The sequence below is a fragment of the Medicago truncatula genome, chromosome 1 (genome assembly GCF_003473485.1).
Source record: "Medicago truncatula cultivar Jemalong A17 chromosome 1, MtrunA17r5.0-ANR, whole genome shotgun sequence".
NCBI classification, from domain to species: domain Eukaryota; kingdom Viridiplantae; phylum Streptophyta; class Magnoliopsida; order Fabales; family Fabaceae; genus Medicago; species Medicago truncatula.
Genome location: NC_053042.1, coordinates 40,965,925 through 40,982,915, shown reverse-complemented (window position 1 = coordinate 40,982,915; position 16,991 = coordinate 40,965,925). Strand labels below are relative to the sequence as shown.

General features: G+C 34.6%; 2 protein-coding genes across 7 annotated transcripts; one reads left to right on the top strand and one right to left on the bottom strand.

Annotated features, from left to right (window-relative positions):
- The first annotated feature begins 1,450 nt into the window (after nucleotides 1-1,450).
- LOC11412312 (serine/arginine-rich splicing factor SR30) lies at nucleotides 1,451-8,122 on the top strand. Of its 6 annotated transcripts, XR_005643651.1 has the most exons (16): nucleotides 1,456-1,624; nucleotides 2,891-2,985; nucleotides 3,241-3,306; nucleotides 3,411-3,485; nucleotides 3,581-3,689; nucleotides 3,833-3,879; nucleotides 4,027-4,084; nucleotides 4,506-4,555; nucleotides 4,730-4,786; nucleotides 4,870-5,006; nucleotides 5,090-5,137; nucleotides 6,699-6,785; nucleotides 6,890-7,210; nucleotides 7,340-7,373; nucleotides 7,605-7,673; nucleotides 7,785-8,122. XR_005643651.1 is itself a non-coding variant. In XM_024782730.2 (14 exons), the coding sequence occupies exons 1-13, from the start codon at nucleotides 1,540-1,542 to the stop codon at nucleotides 7,653-7,655; spliced, it is 912 nt and encodes a 303-aa protein (XP_024638498.1). In that variant the 5' UTR covers nucleotides 1,456-1,539; the 3' UTR covers nucleotides 7,656-7,673; nucleotides 7,785-8,122. The 6 variants fall into 6 exon arrangements, 1 of the variants encoding a protein (XP_024638498.1); XR_005643652.1 differs by lacking the exon at nucleotides 6,890-7,210 and having other exon boundaries at nucleotides 1,451-1,624; nucleotides 6,705-6,785; XR_003011605.2 differs by having other exon boundaries at nucleotides 1,452-1,624; nucleotides 6,705-6,785; nucleotides 6,890-7,373.
- A 925-nt stretch (nucleotides 8,123-9,047) lies between these two features.
- Nucleotides 9,048-16,555, bottom strand: LOC11407185 (E3 ubiquitin-protein ligase RFI2). The gene is made up of 6 exons (XM_003591103.4): nucleotides 16,162-16,555; nucleotides 13,951-14,120; nucleotides 13,279-13,337; nucleotides 10,808-10,833; nucleotides 10,323-10,707; nucleotides 9,048-10,063 (listed from the first exon to the last, which is right to left on the bottom strand). The coding sequence occupies exons 1-6, from the start codon at nucleotides 16,334-16,336 to the stop codon at nucleotides 9,592-9,594; spliced, it is 1,287 nt and encodes a 428-aa protein (XP_003591151.1). The 5' UTR covers nucleotides 16,337-16,555; the 3' UTR covers nucleotides 9,048-9,591.
- Nucleotides 16,556-16,991: the final 436 nt, after the last annotated feature.

Below are 16,991 nucleotides of genomic sequence, written 5' to 3'. Positions count from 1 at the left end.
AGTCATTAATTGACATGACAACACATTATTATACATAGGTGTAAAAAATTTGTACGCTAACAATATATATTGATTTATAAAAAACTTGTTCCGATTCTTTTTACAATAAACAATTTAATTTTTAAGTTCATTAGTTATTTTTGGGATGATGTTTTGGAGGGGAAGGCTTTGGAGTTGTATACACCTAAAAATAAATATTATGTTAGTCGAAATTGACAGACAGGCGACTTGAGATGAGAGGAGCACAAATAAAGTTGAATATGAGCAGTGGCGGAGCCAGAAAAAAAATGTCAGGGTGGGCCACTAAAATTAACTATTGAAAAATTGTTTAAAGTCTCACAAATTAGACCTATAATTGAATTATTTAAATTTTTCGGGTGAGCCACTACACCAATTTGCGGGAATTTTGATCAACCGAAACCTAAAACTGATATAAAATTGTATAAAATCTCGCAAAATAGACCTATAATTGAATTATTTAAATTTTCGGGTGGGTCACTGTACCACTTTGCAGGAATTTGGATCAACCAAAACGTAAAACTGACGCAAAATTGCATAAAATATCGCAAAATAGACCTATAATCGTTGATTTTATAATTTTTCCGGGTGGGCCGTGGCCCACCTCAGCCCATGAAGGGCTCCGCCACTGAATATGAGTTAATTGAGGTTTTCTCAAGTCTACCGAGTTATATGAAGCCATGAAGACATCGTACTTAGACAAAACGCAAATGGACTGGACAATCAACTTGTGCTTCATGTTTATAGCGTTGTTAAGCAAAAATGTTTATGAGCACAAAGCCACGTTCTGAATGAAGTTGTGCGTGCGGATAAACACAATCGAATATGTTGCGAAATGGAAGACATCAAGCCAAACGTGGGGCACGTACCCCTATCAACAAGAAATCTTGTGCGTGTGTGGATAAGCTCAACCGAATATGTTAATTTAATGTTGATAGAAGTTGTGGTGCTTGTATTGAGATTGGTGCTGGTTGTTTACTTTGGATAGTTAACTTATTTTCTAACAAGGGTCAAGAGATGTGCTTTTTGTTGAAAATATTTGATGTTTATCATGATTTTATGTTGGTAATCAACGATTATATTCAACATGTTATTTGCAAGACGAATATTTTATAAGTCATTTATCTTCTGCTCTCAAAAAAAAAAAGTCCTTTATCTTCTCCACATCACTTGTATATGCATCTACATGTTTCTTTATTGGTAAAGATATTTGCTTAAAGAAATATATTCCTAACGTTTCTTTCTAACATGTGTTTAGAGATGACAATGGCTGCACAAATTTATTGACCAATATCAACACTATTTCAAAGTTTAGTATAACCTTTTTGTTGTGTGCCCAAAAAGCTTATGACCATGCAAGACTTTCTAGGTGTTTTTTTTTTCCCTGTTTTTTCCTTTGACATTCTACCGAAAAATTGTATGAAAGCTCTTAAATAAAAGGTAGAAACAAACAGCCAAGATGCAATCGTTGTTCTGGCCGTCCACGTGTCACCATAACATATTGCCTGCTCCTCCAATTAAATGTTGAGTTTCCTCTGTGACTCAGAACAGAACAAACATCGTCTTCCATTCTTCGCGTATTTGCTTGCTTATACATCTCTCTCAGGTAATCTAATCTAAATTCTCAATAATCCTCACTTATTGTTGTTGCAATATTTTTTTTTTTCGATCACATGTTCGTTTATTCCTTTGACTGAATATATTTTTTATTGATGATCATAGTAGAATTGCCAACACAGTAGATATAAAAAGGTTCCCTGAAGAACTCAAACTTAAACAAACATGATCTTGATGATTTACGATCCTGTGTGTTATCTTTATCGCTTCATTTCACTTCAGACCATTTATGTATTGTGTGTGTATAAAGTTATATCATTGTTAGATTATAAGAAATTATCTTATAATATTTTTTTGATATTGTATCTAAATTCTAAAGTATCTTAGTTTATTTCCTATCACTAGTTTATAATCTTAATATCTTAGATTATCTATTAGGATTAGTTTTTATATTACTTATTAGGTTTAATTACTCTGGATGTCCATCAACTACTATTTGAGGAATTTTATATATAGGTCTTTAGACTTAAAAGTTTGTAATTGAATTTGTAATTTGATCTCTTCAAAATATATAAATAATTTGCATTTAAAATTTCATCAACCTAATTACAAATAGAGACTCAAATCAATTACAAGTTTGTTTTTAGCTTAGGGGCCTATTTAAAGATTAGAGTTATTCTTTTGTATCAATGTTATCGATGGAGGAAAGCCTAAAATCCGACATACAGCCGACATATGGTGCCGCCATATACAACGTCAATAGGCCTCGGCGTTTCTTCAAAAATCCTCCATCGATATCCGCCATGGTGCCACCATGGCCGATATTTGACAACACTGTTTTGCATCAACTTACTATCAAGCTGTTATCAAGTTATTATCAGTAATATCCAAGCTCTTATTATTTCCGTTACAAAACTTGTTAGAGGTCACGGAAGAGAGAAAAGATACATAAATTCTATTTTTTTTTTATTGAATTGAGTAAAGTAATTACATTTAGTAACAAACTAACTGCTAATATTTGATTATATCTCTAATATCCTCCTGCAAGCAGGAAGGGTGTGCACAAGTTCACAATACTTTCATCTAATAATTTCTTTCCTCCTTTTATCTTAATCCTTCAACGATGGTTTTTTCAGTAAATTTTGATGAGCATTACTCTGTCAAATCATGTATATTTCAGTTCTGTTTGAGCTGAGTTAATTCATTAATTTGTAAGAGTTTGGGAATTTTTTCTGAAGGGAGTGCACGGAAACTTATAACTGGACAATACATAAATCTTAAATGTGTAATTTCAACTGTGCTGTTTGTGCTTTAGGGAAAAAAATGAGTGGCCGGTCAAGTCGCACATTATATGTTGGCAATCTTCCTGGTGATATTCGCCTGAGAGAAGTTGAGGATCTTTTCTACAAGGTACTTATATCTAATACCATATTATGCACTGGATTGCTGTTAACTTCAATGCCGAAAGATGTGCACTTAAATTATCATCGTCATTATGTTTTCTATCAAGTATTATTATATACTATTTTCTCCCGTTATTTGCTTTCACTGTAATACCTTCATATATTACACATACATGGATTCACACATTTATGAAATATAGTTGAAGATCAGTATGTATGGATTTCAATTTATCCTATTGCTTTCTTCACTGCCAAAATGCAGTATGGTCCTATCGTTGACATTGATTTGAAGATCCCTCCGAAACCACCAGGTTATGCTTTTGTTGAGGTATGTCTACATTTCATTTTTTAAGGATGCGAAGGGGTAGTTATCACACTTTTTTTAGTTCCCTTGTTTGTTCTGTCCTATGTATCTTAAACATTATATTGCAGTTTGAGGATGCTCGTGATGCTCAAGATGCGATTTATTATAGAGATGGTTATGATTTTGATGGTTATCGATTACTGGTTAGAATATTTTCCCTTTCTTCTCTTTTCTGCTTCTATGGGACCAACTATCGAATTTTGTCATATGACCTTTTGGTCACTATTTGTTACTGTAGGTTGAACTTGCACATGGTGGACGGGGAAGTTCATCATCAGTAGACCGATACAGTAGGCATAGCGGTAGAAGTGGTAGCCGTGGAGTTTCCAGGCGATCTGACTATCGTGGTATCTATTGTTTCCTAATATAATTAAAAATATATTTTTTAGCTTTGTATCATTGTACAGTAGTTTTTCTCATTTCTTTCTGTCTTTCCTACTTGTACCTAAAAAGAGAATGTTTTGGTTGACCCTATTTATTATATTTGCAGTTCTGGTTACTGGATTGCCTCCTTCTGCTTCATGGCAAGATCTGAAAGTATGGATCGATTCATTATTCCTATGGCCATTTGATACTTGCAAAAAATATTTTTTGGAGCAGATTAATGACATTATACATTTAAATCATTGTATTGATTGAAAATTAATGAATAATATTTACTGATTTTGGATTCTATATTATTAGGATCACATGCGTAAAGCTGGTCATGTGTGTTTTTCTCAAGTGTTCCGTGAGCGTGGAGGTAAGTGGATTGGGATGTATTTTGGAGCAAGTTTTATTTGTTTATAAAAGGGTCAATGCAGGAGTGTCCTTGAGTGCAGTGGCAATTTCGCTCCTCAGCCTTTAGATTAGAGGAGAATGTAAAAATGATATTGCACCTAAAGTAAGGGGATAAAAAATGCAGTAGTTTGATGATAGGCTTTCCTTCAGACATAAAAATAAGCTAATAAAAAATGTTTGGATGTATTTATTTTAGCAGTCTTTTTGTTACCTTTTCTCGTAATCTCAAATGGTGATAATGTGATATTAATTTAGAGGGCATGACTAATTTTGGGATACAATGAGTCTAGGAAACAATGCCATTAAGTTTAAGCTTTTTGAGCTGATTTATTTCTTAAATGTTCACCACATAATTCTAAAACATCGGTATAATTTGTATGCAGGCTTGACTGGGATAGTGGATTATACCAATTATGATGATGTGAAATATGCTGTGAGTATTCTTAATCTGTATCACCAAATATTTTTATCAGTTTTTTTTTTACTTTTTTTATTTTACTTGCATATTTGTCGGTTTTTATTTTTATTTTACTTGAGCTGGATTCTTCATGGTTGTAATTTTGACCAGCACTGTTGATATTCTTCAATAACTTTGTGTTGTATACAGATCAGGAAACTTGATGACTCTGAATTTCGGAATGCATTTTCACGATCATACATACGGGTGAGTCGATATTATATTTGGCTACATTCTGCATTATATTTTACGTACTTGCTCTTCTTGACATATCTCTCTGGTTGGTCCAGGTGAGGGAATATGATCGGAGTCACTCCAGAAGTCCCAGTCGTGATTCGAGGAGGAGCTATTCTCGAAGCCGCAGCCCATATGTATCACGAAGTCGAAGCTGCAGTCTAAGTCATAGCTACAGTGGCAGGAGCAGAAGGTTCACTTTGGTTGCCTCGGTCAAGTTTGATTTGGTATGTATTTTGGTAAATTTGAAGAATTGATCAAGTGTTAATTTTGCAGTTTGTCTCCAAAAGCAAAACACTCTCGGCGCTCATTTTCCCTTTCAAGGTCAGTTTTGCCCAGTCTTGAAATATGTACAATTTTGAGCTATCTGATTTGAATTTTTAGGTTTCTAGTTTTATGCTTTCATATAATTGGTAAAGTTGAATTTGATTAAAATATGGTCATCTATAAGAGTGTCACATGATTATACTTGGCGTATACATCTCTAACAGGTTGTTAGAGTGGTTGTATCATATGGTCAATTGAAAATCTAGAACACGTTTTCACCAGTGGCTTATCTAAAATTAAATGCTTGATACCAACAACAACCTAAAGCCTTTTCCCGCTAAGTGGGTGGAATCAAAATTAAATGCTTGATAATTTGTATAAAATTCGTTCGTGCAAAACCTTTTGCCTTTCCCATTGGCTTTGTTTGTATTCAATTTAATGGTGATTCCCATGATGGGAAGAGATTATATTATGTAGGCTCTGGTTGTCATGCACTGGCCAAAATAATAGAACGGGTTCTGGAAAATTCTGTGATATTTATTACTGCCCTTCACTCAGTTTTTATTGTCATGTATCTATTTTAGTTTTGGGACGAGAGCTTGCTTTTCTCTCGGTTTTTATTCTTATTTATAGTTGTGTAGGTAAATCGTTGATTCATGCTTGATTGCATTTTTACCTAGCCAGTACTGTCTGCTTGCTTTTGTTATTATGCATCTGCGTAATGGTATTCAATCATATCTGTATTGGTATACTTTTAGACTATATTGAACTGGCAGAAGTACCCATTTGAGTTTTGGGATTACATATTCCATATCTCTAAGGAGAGATGAAAACTTAGTTTGTTAATCGGTTAGATTTGATATAGTCCAATTTGTCTCTTGGATGTTTTGGGAGAAGAAGGGATTAAGTGTGGTAGAATTATTAAGTAATCAGTTTCACCGTGGAATAACTTGTGGTTGATTTCCTTCCTACCTCAGGATTATTATGGAATAATTACAGAAATGAGCTGGCAACTTCGATTACAGTTAGCCGATTTCATATTAGGTCTACCTTTTTTAGATTCAATAATGTCTCTATTTTTTTTTTTTTGAAAAACTTGTCTGTTTTCAAAACCTGCAATAGGATTGCAACATTTATCTTGATCCAGTTGGATTTCTTCTAGTACAGTTTTCAACCATATGTATTATTTCTGAATTGGAAAGAAAATTCTTTGGAATATCTTCTGTTGTCACAAGATATAACATCACCCTTTATTTCACATAATTAAGAAATGCTTTAAATTTTACTGCCTATCAGATTGTCTGGATCCATATGGTATTATCACATCAGTTTCTTTTGAGGACGGGTTGTGGTTTTTGTTTTCCTTTTGTAGAAAATCATGATATTCCTAAAGCTCTTCTCTTTTTCTGCAAGTTGAAAGGAATATATCATTCCTTATAATTCAAAATCAACTGTTTCAATTAAATCTGTTCTTGTCATAAAGGCTAAAGCTATAGACTTATGACTTATCAACATAATTCTTAATATGTGGAAACATGGAGGGTGTGTTGATAAAGTGGTTGTCAGCTTGGCCGCTGATTATAAAATGCTCATTAGGGTTGACTATCTTCTTTTCTAGATGTAGCCTTTTGCGGCGACCTGGGAACTGCATGTTAGGATCTTGATGGCATGTGGTGCTCAAACGCCTGCAACTTCGTGGTATGAGGTAATGATGTTTTGTTGATGAGCACCTCTAGAACACATTAATATTGTGACTAACAATAGCACTAATGTTATATTGACTAAAGACATGGTCTGCGATTGTTGTAGACTGAATGACAGTAGATGGATGAGTTGGAATGTAAAAGCCGGATCACTGTGAACATAATGCTATTGGTAACAAGTAACAACAATTACAAATCAGCAGACAGTTTAAAAACTTCAAATAACCTATGCTCTAAGTTCTGGGTTGAGCTTATCCTTTTCTTTAGGATTTCTTTTAATGTCTGATATTGAAACTGGTTACAACTTAACTACAATTGATTCAATTCAAGGTATCATGCACTGCTCACAAATCACAATAGAATTTTAAGGATTGTGCATGACATTGAGTTCAATTACTTTCCTCCTCTACTCGGATCAAGATTTGTGGTAGATTGATTTCTTCCTTTTGGTTACACTAACTTTGATGTGGAATTTGGACTTGTGGGGCAAGTCATCAAACTTTTCATGGTTCATTCTAGATATTGAATTGATATTTGTTCATTTTTATTTTTGCAGATCACAGTCGAGGTCCCGATCTCCAAGTCCATCCGTAAGTTTTATCTGAATTGCATGATCTGAGATTATTTAGAAAGGGGAGAAAAATGGAAATCCCATTCCCAAAAAAATGGAAATCCCTTTACATTTGCACAATTTCGCCCTAAGATTCTCAATTCTGCTAAACTATAGTAGAATTAGCTTGTAATGGTTTAATGTAAATGGTAGTTTATGTTAACCCGAAACCAACTTTTAATTTTATTCCGTTGTTTTGTTTGCAATGCAGCCTCGAGGTTACCAGAGCCGCAGTCCTAGCCAAAGTTCAAGGAGCCTGTAACAATCTCGTTTCGCTCAAGTATGCTAATTGTCCCCAAATTCCTACTCATTATTGTACTTGATTATACATTTCCTATCTCTATTTTTTTTAAAACTGTCTTGATGTTCTAAGGAGAAATCTGATTTTCAGGTGAGATCTGAATGCAGTCGATGTATGCAATCTGGGGAGGCCACTGCTGCAGAACATGCACCATCATTCTGTGCTACATCTAAGATCCAATACAGCTCTATTATTTTCACCAAAATAAAAACATATATAGCTCTATTATAGCTCAGACTAGTTTGTATTTGAATCTTAAATTTGATTGGTGAAACTGTGTAAGAAGCATTTAAATTTGAAGTGGATGATTTGAACGAACTGAAATGATATTGTATTATCAACATATGACTGGGCTATGTCACATAATAAGGCCTGGGCGTTTAGCAGTTTACAATTACCATATTGGATTGGCTGTTTTTACCCTAGAATTCCAGTATGTGTTTTAGCTTATGCGTTTCAAGCAAGTAATTTGAAATTACATCACTAAATCTCATATCTTGACCCAAGATAGTAGAGAGTGGAAAAGGAAAATATTTCGGCTACTTACATTCTCTGAAACTTTTTTTTTTACTGGAAAGTTTCAATACGTGTTGGGAGATCAATATAAGTGTGAAACCTAACATCATATACGGGTCACCTTTGCAAGGTTTTGAGCAACCAAATTAACCGCTCTCCTAAAAGACTCCACATCGGAGTTGTGATAATAAGCGGACAAAATAAAGAGAAATGATATTTTGTACAACTTTTGTGACAACTTTCTCTTTTATACTCACATTATTTTAACTTTCTCTATTGTTTTGGTTTTTGAGCCAATACATTATATACTTGCCGTCATTGAAGGATTATTTTAACGTCAAAAACCATGTTAACCGACAGAATACACAATCAGAAACTATTTTGGAGTACATTGAAGGACTATTGTGACTATTTACTGCACATTCAAATACTAAAAATGACTATTAATCCAAAAACAATTGCACAAAAATAAATTAACTCTAACGAGGCTCGAAAAACTAGAAGCTTAAAAAATGAGAGGACGAGGAAGAAAAAGAGCAGGCAGGAAATGACATATTTTTGGATTTTAATGTGGTTAGGGAATATTTTCATCAATCTGGTCATTCCAAAAGGTAACAAGATTGATATTAGGGGCGTAAAAATCTCAGAAATCTGAAGAATAAGGATCTCCACACTTTGCTGCTCATGAAATGGTGCTCAAAAAGGTTAGGAGGAAGGAGGAGATTGATTTGTGAAAATAAGGTGACAATTACATTATAATTACCGCCTTAAAATCAATTTGCAAGTCAAATAATTTAAGTCATTGGCTACGCAAAAATAATTTTATAGGATAGCCACTTGATAAACTATTATTTTTAAATTCATCCGTAAACTATAATTATTTTGAGGTATGGCACTACTATTACGAATTCCATACTTCGTGCACAACAGTTTACAAATCACTGGCCAACGCCTTAAGAGGTAAAATTACTCGAATTCTGAAGACAAAGCATTTGCATGAGCGTCATTATCAAAACATAAATAGTTCACTCAAAACAAATCCAACCACAATTCATCACATTCAATTTCAATTGATTTTATCACTTGAAAACACGCTCCAGCATTTCTTCGAAAAACCTGATTTTCCGAACAAGATACCCATCTTATTTTACGCCCTCCAAGACACATAAAATAGTCAAAGCAAATGTCCATCACACAGCCACATAGCTGCCGGAAAAATCAGTTCCAAGGCCAGCCAGATTATATAATGTATGTACCTTAACATAGCAAACCCAAAAGGCCAAAGCGCCAAAGCAATATGTAACATTTCTCAAAACATAAATAAGTTCTGATTTTCCATGGTAATGAGAGTTTGCTTCACAGTGAACAAAACATAGGTGTATTACCGATGTTGTGAAGGCATTCTATCTGATCCATGCCTTAAACGAAAATTGTTGGATCTGGTACTTGGATCAGACCGGTTCGCGGATTGGTGGTACGGTCTCCAGCCTGAATCTCTATCACCTTGGCTCAATGACAATGAAGGTAAGTGGTCTCTTTCCCAAGCATGAAAGCGACTCGGTAGATGGTTTTCTTCTTGGAAATTACGTCCTGAAGAACTTGACGGGATAAGGAAGAAACCACCACTTTGGTCTGGTGATGTGGCCACTGGTGCTAGTTGAGTTGAACCACTGTGACTGCTGGCTCGTCGGGGAACAGAAGAAACGGGGGCCCGCATTGTGGTTGAGTTGGGATGTTGCTGCGGTTGATAATATGCCTGAAGTGCTTGGACTCTATCACGGGCACGAGCATTGCTGCCAGGATAAGGAGGGATCATTGATGAGCCCATTGAGCTACCCGCTCTGGCGGCAGAACTGCAGGAATTAAATGTGCATTGAATGTCTGTTGTAACTCAAACAATAAAGCATAGACCAATGAGCAAATTTCTACTAGCCAGTTTCTTATCTATTAGTTCACATATAACCAAAACTAATTGCATACTTAACGCCATAAGACCGAACATTGAGATATGATAAATTACGGTTTGGTTCACATCAAATTACATTCAAACAATTCACTCACTTGTGAAAAAATTATTTATTTAATTTAGGTGCGCCAATTCTAAAGATGTACCTGTGGCCAACAAGAAAGGGATGCATAAAAGATCCTGATCTTGGTACATCTGAACCACCCCTGACTGGCCTTTGACTAGCGGGTGACACCGAGGGCTGATCAGCACCAACTAAACGACTGCTTGCAGTAGAGAAAGGAGGGGTATGATGCTCCCAACTGTGATAATGAAGATCCACGGCAGGAAATGTGTAGGAAGCTGGCATTTCACTAGGCACAGATGAGCCATTCCAATGATTGAAGTTAGGTGCTTCTGATACAGCTCCGCCTGAATTGGAGGAGGATGGATGTATTGGTCCAAAGTAAGCAACATACGGGCAGGGATGACTAGCAGATGATACGGCCGTATGTTCAGCAAATGCAGCATGTTGTCCAATTATATCAGGATCTGCATCTCACAATTTCAATAAATTAATATATCTGGTGCTGTGCAAGCGTTGACTTAAAAAGAGCGGAGAGGCTTATTAAAAGGAAAAGGGATATCTTACATGCAATCGATGAAAATTCGCCTTCCCTGTAAAAATCGGAAACATAAATATAAGTTATATAAGCATCTTGATATTTCCTAAAAACGCCTAAAATTTAAGAAACATTAAAGGGTTATATCATTATATACATTAACAAACATGTTGAGCAAACTTGGTCAATTTGACCAGAGAATTCAACGGTACAAAACATATAGCACTATGATGTTCCTCCTTTAGCAAAGGAGAGGCAAGCCAACCAAAAGGGTATATCCCATTATAACATACTACTGCTGTCCCTAAATATAGGAACCCATTAACTAAATCACGGGAAATAAGAAAATTTGTGGTAGTGTTAAATTTGTTGATAATTGAGTATTGCAAGTACAAATTTATCCTTCAAGAGAGAGAGAGAGAGAGAGAGAGAGAGAGAGAGTAGTTTATTATCTCCTCATAGCATTAATTGTTGATTGCAGAAAAAGATGTAAAATAATTAGGGGAATGTCAGTAATAAAAATATGTACTTCAAAATAATCAATCCCTTTCAAAATTCAAAGGGGTCTCAGAAAAAGGGACAAAATAATTTATCAAGAGGATCCTATATTTAGGAGCGAATGTAGTAACTAATTAGAGCACATTAGTATATAAATTCTTGGATAAAAATCTATAGCTCAACAAATCAAAAGTATGATTAACAACTTATGAGATTAAAATTCAATATCAAATATGCAACAGCCATTCATACAATACAAGCTTCAACTAGTGACAGGAAAGAATAAACTGGAATATAGCCAAGAATGTAATACAAGCCTAGCTTAAAAGAATAAAATATGTACTTCTGCTGGGCCTTCTGTTGCAGCTGGTAAATTGTTAGGTAAGAAGTTAACTAATTAGGTTGGGTTAGAAAGTTTGTTAGGTGTTAGAGAGATAGTTGGGCCCAATATGGCATGCAGCCTATAAATAAAGAGAAATTATTAGAGTAAATTGAGTGATTTAGGGCCTTTTGGCATTGGTAGCTGGGCAGACCCTCTAAGAGCTGCCATTGTTTTGCAATCAAAGGGGATTCTTCCCAATTTTTCTGTAACCGTACCAGTTGGGCCTATAATACTCCTAGTCTAGAAATAAATTAGCCAATTATATTACAAGAGAAGAACAGGACAGGAGGTAGCAATCAAAAGAAGAGGGGTGCTTCAAAGTGCACTATTATAGATATTAGTGTGGCTGCAAAGCATCCAACAAAGGTCATCTAAAGTGGGCTGGTTTTTAAGTTCACCCTTACTTGCTTACTCACTTTAGCAAAGATTTCTCAAAGCACAACATTACAGTCTGTGTGTTATGGAGGGGCGGGCCAACATGTCACAATGGTTTCCAAATAAGTCGAATCTAAAAGTTGAGTTCAACTCAAGTAATTTCACTAAAAATTTGGCAGTTTCTACCAAAAATGGACAGGTCCATTGTGCTTGTAACAATTCCCAAGCAAATACTCCCGAACTCAGAAGTCATATTCTGGATTAAACAGTTAGAATTTTTTTTTTTTGAATAAATTCTTAGTTGAGCAACTAAGAAACCAACTTTTGAATTACTGATGCTCTAGTGGCTACAAAATCTTAGTAACAGTCAAGATTTCCATGGTATTTCAAACATTTCTCTTATTTACCAAAAATTGGTTCTAAAATTCAACCACATTTGATTTTAGTATTTTACTTATCAGAATTAGGTTCCATATTAAAATTCAGCACATCATTTAACTTCTCATTGAACAACCACTTATATATGTGGTTAAAGCGATAGTGAAACCAAAGTTGATTAATAAAAGTCAAATAAGGTTAAAATGAAGCACGGACTCCGAAATGGACGCATCGCCACTGCTAATGTAAAAAACTTAGGACACAGACACGACTACACGGATATTAATTTATTTATTATAAGTAAATAAAATATTAATATTATTTATAAAAGATCTAAATTGAGAATCAAAATATACACAAGTGCATATAATTTGATTAAATTTTTTCATTAAAAAAACAAACTACGATGATAGTTAACATTTATTTATCCATCCACTATCGAAAAAGCTAATAATGTTATGATAACATTTAATATATTTAACCTCTCATTAATCAACATAGCTTCTATATGTAGACGTGTTTGAGATGTGTTCAAGGAGGGTATAGGGTGTGTTGAAGCGAAGAAAAAAACAATTTTTTTGGGACACTTGTCTTAGTCTGTCCGACACGTGTCGTGCGAGTGTCATACGGGTGTCGGAACCAATCCAAGGAGTGTCGGAGAAAAAAAAAATATTTTAGGACAGTGGTCTGGGATTTCCGACATGTATCATACGAGCGTCGGACACCGCAGCACACCTTATTATGCTAGAAGTGTCAATGCTTCATAGGTTAAAATGACAGACAGCACCAATGCCACCAAAGAATGTATAGCATCCAAAGAACAAAATCATATCATATGTATGACAAATGAAAGTTAATTATGCTTACTCGAAAGATGATGGAAGTCGTGCCATGTTGCCAAATGGGCACCAATGAACTCCGAAGGACTGCAGAAACCATTTAAGGGGAAAATGTAGTCAAAACAGGCAGAAAAAAAATTGTCTCTCAATATAATAAAAGGGAACAAGAAATAATTCCAAATGAAAGAGGTAATTGCAACCTTGAAGTTCCAACCACTTATACATAGAAAAATGGATTTCATCTTTGGATCGTCTATGTATTATAAATGGCAAATTGCCAATGAAGAGAAACAATGTAGTATCAGATATTAATGGTGCATTGGTAGACTTTTTTTAGTTACAATACATTGGTAGACTTTGACATGCAATCGGATTAACAAAAAGATCTACAAATGAAGGCATATAGTAGATGGAGCTGAAACTCATATCAGGTCTAATAAGATGACAAAATAATTTTGAGTAGCTACATAAATTTTCTATTGCTCTCGGCTATAACTTTCGCATAACTTCATGTAGTTAGTAGCCATACTAATGGAAAAAGGAACGGCATTGATCACTCACTAAAAAATTCAGCTCAATCTTAACCATCAGTGTATTATATGGTCAAGCTTTAATCTTCTTAAAATAGGCCTTTATGCCGAGTTCTTCGGCAAGTATAAAAAAAAAATTCCAACAAAACCTAAGTTGAACAGGACTTTACCATTTCAGAGTAGCTAAGATCATATAGGTCCTCATCATGCGTCCAGTCATCCATGCTGAATTCTGGATATGACCGAGATCCATTAGCATAAAGCCATTGACCTTTTTCAATCTTCCGACAATTAGGACATTGCATTGCTCCTTTTATATTGAATGCTGAACCAATGCAATCTACATGACATAAAGAGAGCATAGTAAGCGCAAAAATATAATAACAAATAGGATCTCGTTGGAGCTATCAGCTTGATTGAAATAGATTCCAGTAAAAACATGAAAGCAAGCAGTACTGTCTTAAAACAAGCACAACCATAGCTATTAATTGCAGATAGCAACCGACCACAAAAACGATATAGCAGGATGGCGCATAACAGGACAGCCGCTAATCTAATTTTGCTATACAAATTCAGTAATTAATAATATATAGAACATATGTATAAATGCTCAAGAATTACTCAAATTCTGAGATCGTAATGTTTTTCCATGTTTATTTCACTAGACATGGCCCATTATTCACCAAAAAGAAATAGTTGGCCCATCGTTGGGCTTATTAAAAGCCCATAACGTCAAACCCGAACCCTAAAGCTGAAATATCTTCTCAATAAAATGTATGCATACTTCTCTCTTACTTCCGTAAACAACCGCCACCACCACTGGGAACCTGCATACTTCTTCTCCTCTTTCGTTTCTTCTTGTCTTTCCTTTCTTTTTCTTGCTTTTTCGTTTCTTCTCTACATGTTAAGGTGCTGGCTGAAAACACCTTTTGGCAACAAAATCGCCAAAGAATAATAGGTCGGATGAGTCATGCAGTAACAGAATGGGGTTTTCGGATGATTTCATCATCTAAGCCCTTTTGTGTGCATAACGCCGCGACATCGGCTTCTAACTGAAAATATGACAAGTCCAAGTCCAAATAGTGGCCACCAGCCGCTCGGCTCCGTGACGGCTTAATAGCACTACTATCGCGTGCTATTCATAACACTGCAGTCTGCACAACGTTAAGTATTTTCCCTTTACAGGTGATTTAGGTCAAGATCGTGTGAGATCATATTTTAATGACAACCCTCAATGTACCAAAATCCAAAAGTAATTGCCAATTTCGTTGAATTTCTGCAACTCCAGAGATTCCTAGTCACGACCTCACCTTCTACCGGCTCTGGTGACCGGCTGCCTCGGTCATTCCTTTTTATCCCTCCTCACTGATTAGTTATGTTCAAGACACATGTTTTTTTATCGTTACATAACTTGTATAAAAAAATTCTGAATGGCGTCAGCTGTTTGGTATCCCATTATAGCATTTTTTATTGTCGTTCTCTGCTTTGCTTTCCAGGACTGATATTAACTATATTTGAAAATAATGATATATTCAACATAATTCAGCATAACAACAATATATGGACATAATTGTACATAAAAAACTAAGCTGGCAATGATAATATAACATAACAATCAACTCCATAAATCAAACTTGTGCATAAGTTTCATGTTCAGTATAATTCTCAAAGTGTGTTCTCACATAGCACGTGAAAACTGTCTTCCTAATCCTAAGTTTAAAACTACACATCAAAACCCCGAATTATACATCCACAGTCGATACAAAGCGCTAACCACGACTCTTCAAGGAAACAAAATATGTCAATCAGAAATTCTACCAATTTTACAACAAGTTGGTCAAAATGTCTTGATCAGAGTATGATCAATACAACAAACCCACATAGTTTCCAACCATGGCTTACACAAAGATGAATTCCTATCTACTCTAAATCATGAAAATTGATCTAGATGACCACAATTCCATCATTAAAAGCTAACTTTGTCGAATATAAAATCGGGAACAACATAAAACAACATGTGTAACCGATCAAAATTGAAAACATGTTTCAAATTCAATACTTTCCAAAAGAAACAAGTATATCCAAATCCAATCATCAATATTTTGTCATCACAATAATTGCGCAATAGCTAAAAAAAGTTCAAATGACAACAATCAGAAAACAAACAAACAGGATCATCAATAACCAACAAAAATTCTTCTGATTTTATAACCCCCAACACCAACAAACATATAATTCAGAATCAAATTCATACAATAGTAACGGTAAAAACCAAAAACTAAAAAACAGATCTCAATTATTCAAGTTCAAACTTCAAAACAATTAACATTAAATTTGCATGCATTGAAAGAAAAAGATGGAAAGAAAAAAAAAAAAGTTACCAAGATGAAATTGATGCCCACAGAGAAGCTTAGCGAAAGATCTATCACCATTATCGGTAACAACCTCAAGACAAATTGAACAAGACACTGACCCTAAAGACTTGTTTCCTTCATCAACAACCTTATTATGATTATGATTATTATTATCGTCTTCTTCTTCGTTACCAAGACCCATTACAAAAACCCTAAAATTGAAAAGAGAAAAAATATATAAAACGGAAAAATCAACGTTGTTATGTGAATTGTGTTTATGTTCGGATTAGGACATGGATTAGAAAGATGTGAGATCTAAGGTCTTCGTTTGGTTTGGTTTGGTTTGGTTTATGTTTGGAAGAAGAAGAAAGAAGAGAGAGGACCAACTATGACATTGTGTTTTGTCTTGTTTCTTACAAATATGATTTTTTAATATGTGTTGGATTGTTGTCAAAATTTCTATTGTCCAAACAACTTTATCAACGGTTAGGATTTGTTTAAGGTGTCTTTAACGCTTTGACCTTGTATTTCTTTTTTCTTTCTTAATATTAAATCTTTATTTGATCAAGTTTTAGTTGGAGTAAAATACACTTCTCTATTGTTAAAAAAAAAAAAAAAAAAAAAAAAACGCAGTCCTCTATGTAAATATTATTATACTTATAAGTTTAACTTAGACATTGCGTGGGAGTCATAGTTCAAACTCCAACACTCCACTTATTAACCTTTAAAATATGAATTTCCAATCATCGACTTACTTGACCAAAAACTATTTAAAAATTGTTAAAATAAGATTAAGTTGGATAAAAATATAATATGATATGGATAAGATCTCATCTTCTCAAATGTTTATGATTTTA

Bases quoted from the DNA above. Each gene is read 5' to 3' on its own strand.
- LOC11412312 (XM_024782730.2), top strand. From the start codon at position 1,540: ATGTTGAGTTTCCTCTGTGACTCAGAACAGAACAAACATCGTCTTCCA. The intron at 4,085-4,505 runs GTAAGTGGATTG...ATTTGTATGCAG, and splicing joins AGTGTTCCGTGAGCGTGGAG to GCTTGACTGGGATAGTGGAT. The intron at 5,138-7,339 runs GTCAGTTTTGCC...TTATTTTTGCAG, and splicing joins CGCTCATTTTCCCTTTCAAG to ATCACAGTCGAGGTCCCGAT.
- LOC11407185 (XM_003591103.4), bottom strand. From the start codon at position 16,336: ATGGGTCTTGGTAACGAAGAAGAAGACGATAATAATAATCATAATCAT. The intron at 14,121-16,161 runs GTAACTTTTTTT...TATGTCATGTAG, and splicing joins TGGGCATCAATTTCATCTTG to ATTGCATTGGTTCAGCATTC. The intron at 13,338-13,950 runs GTAAAGTCCTGT...TGGTTTCTGCAG, and splicing joins ATCTTAGCTACTCTGAAATG to TCCTTCGGAGTTCATTGGTG.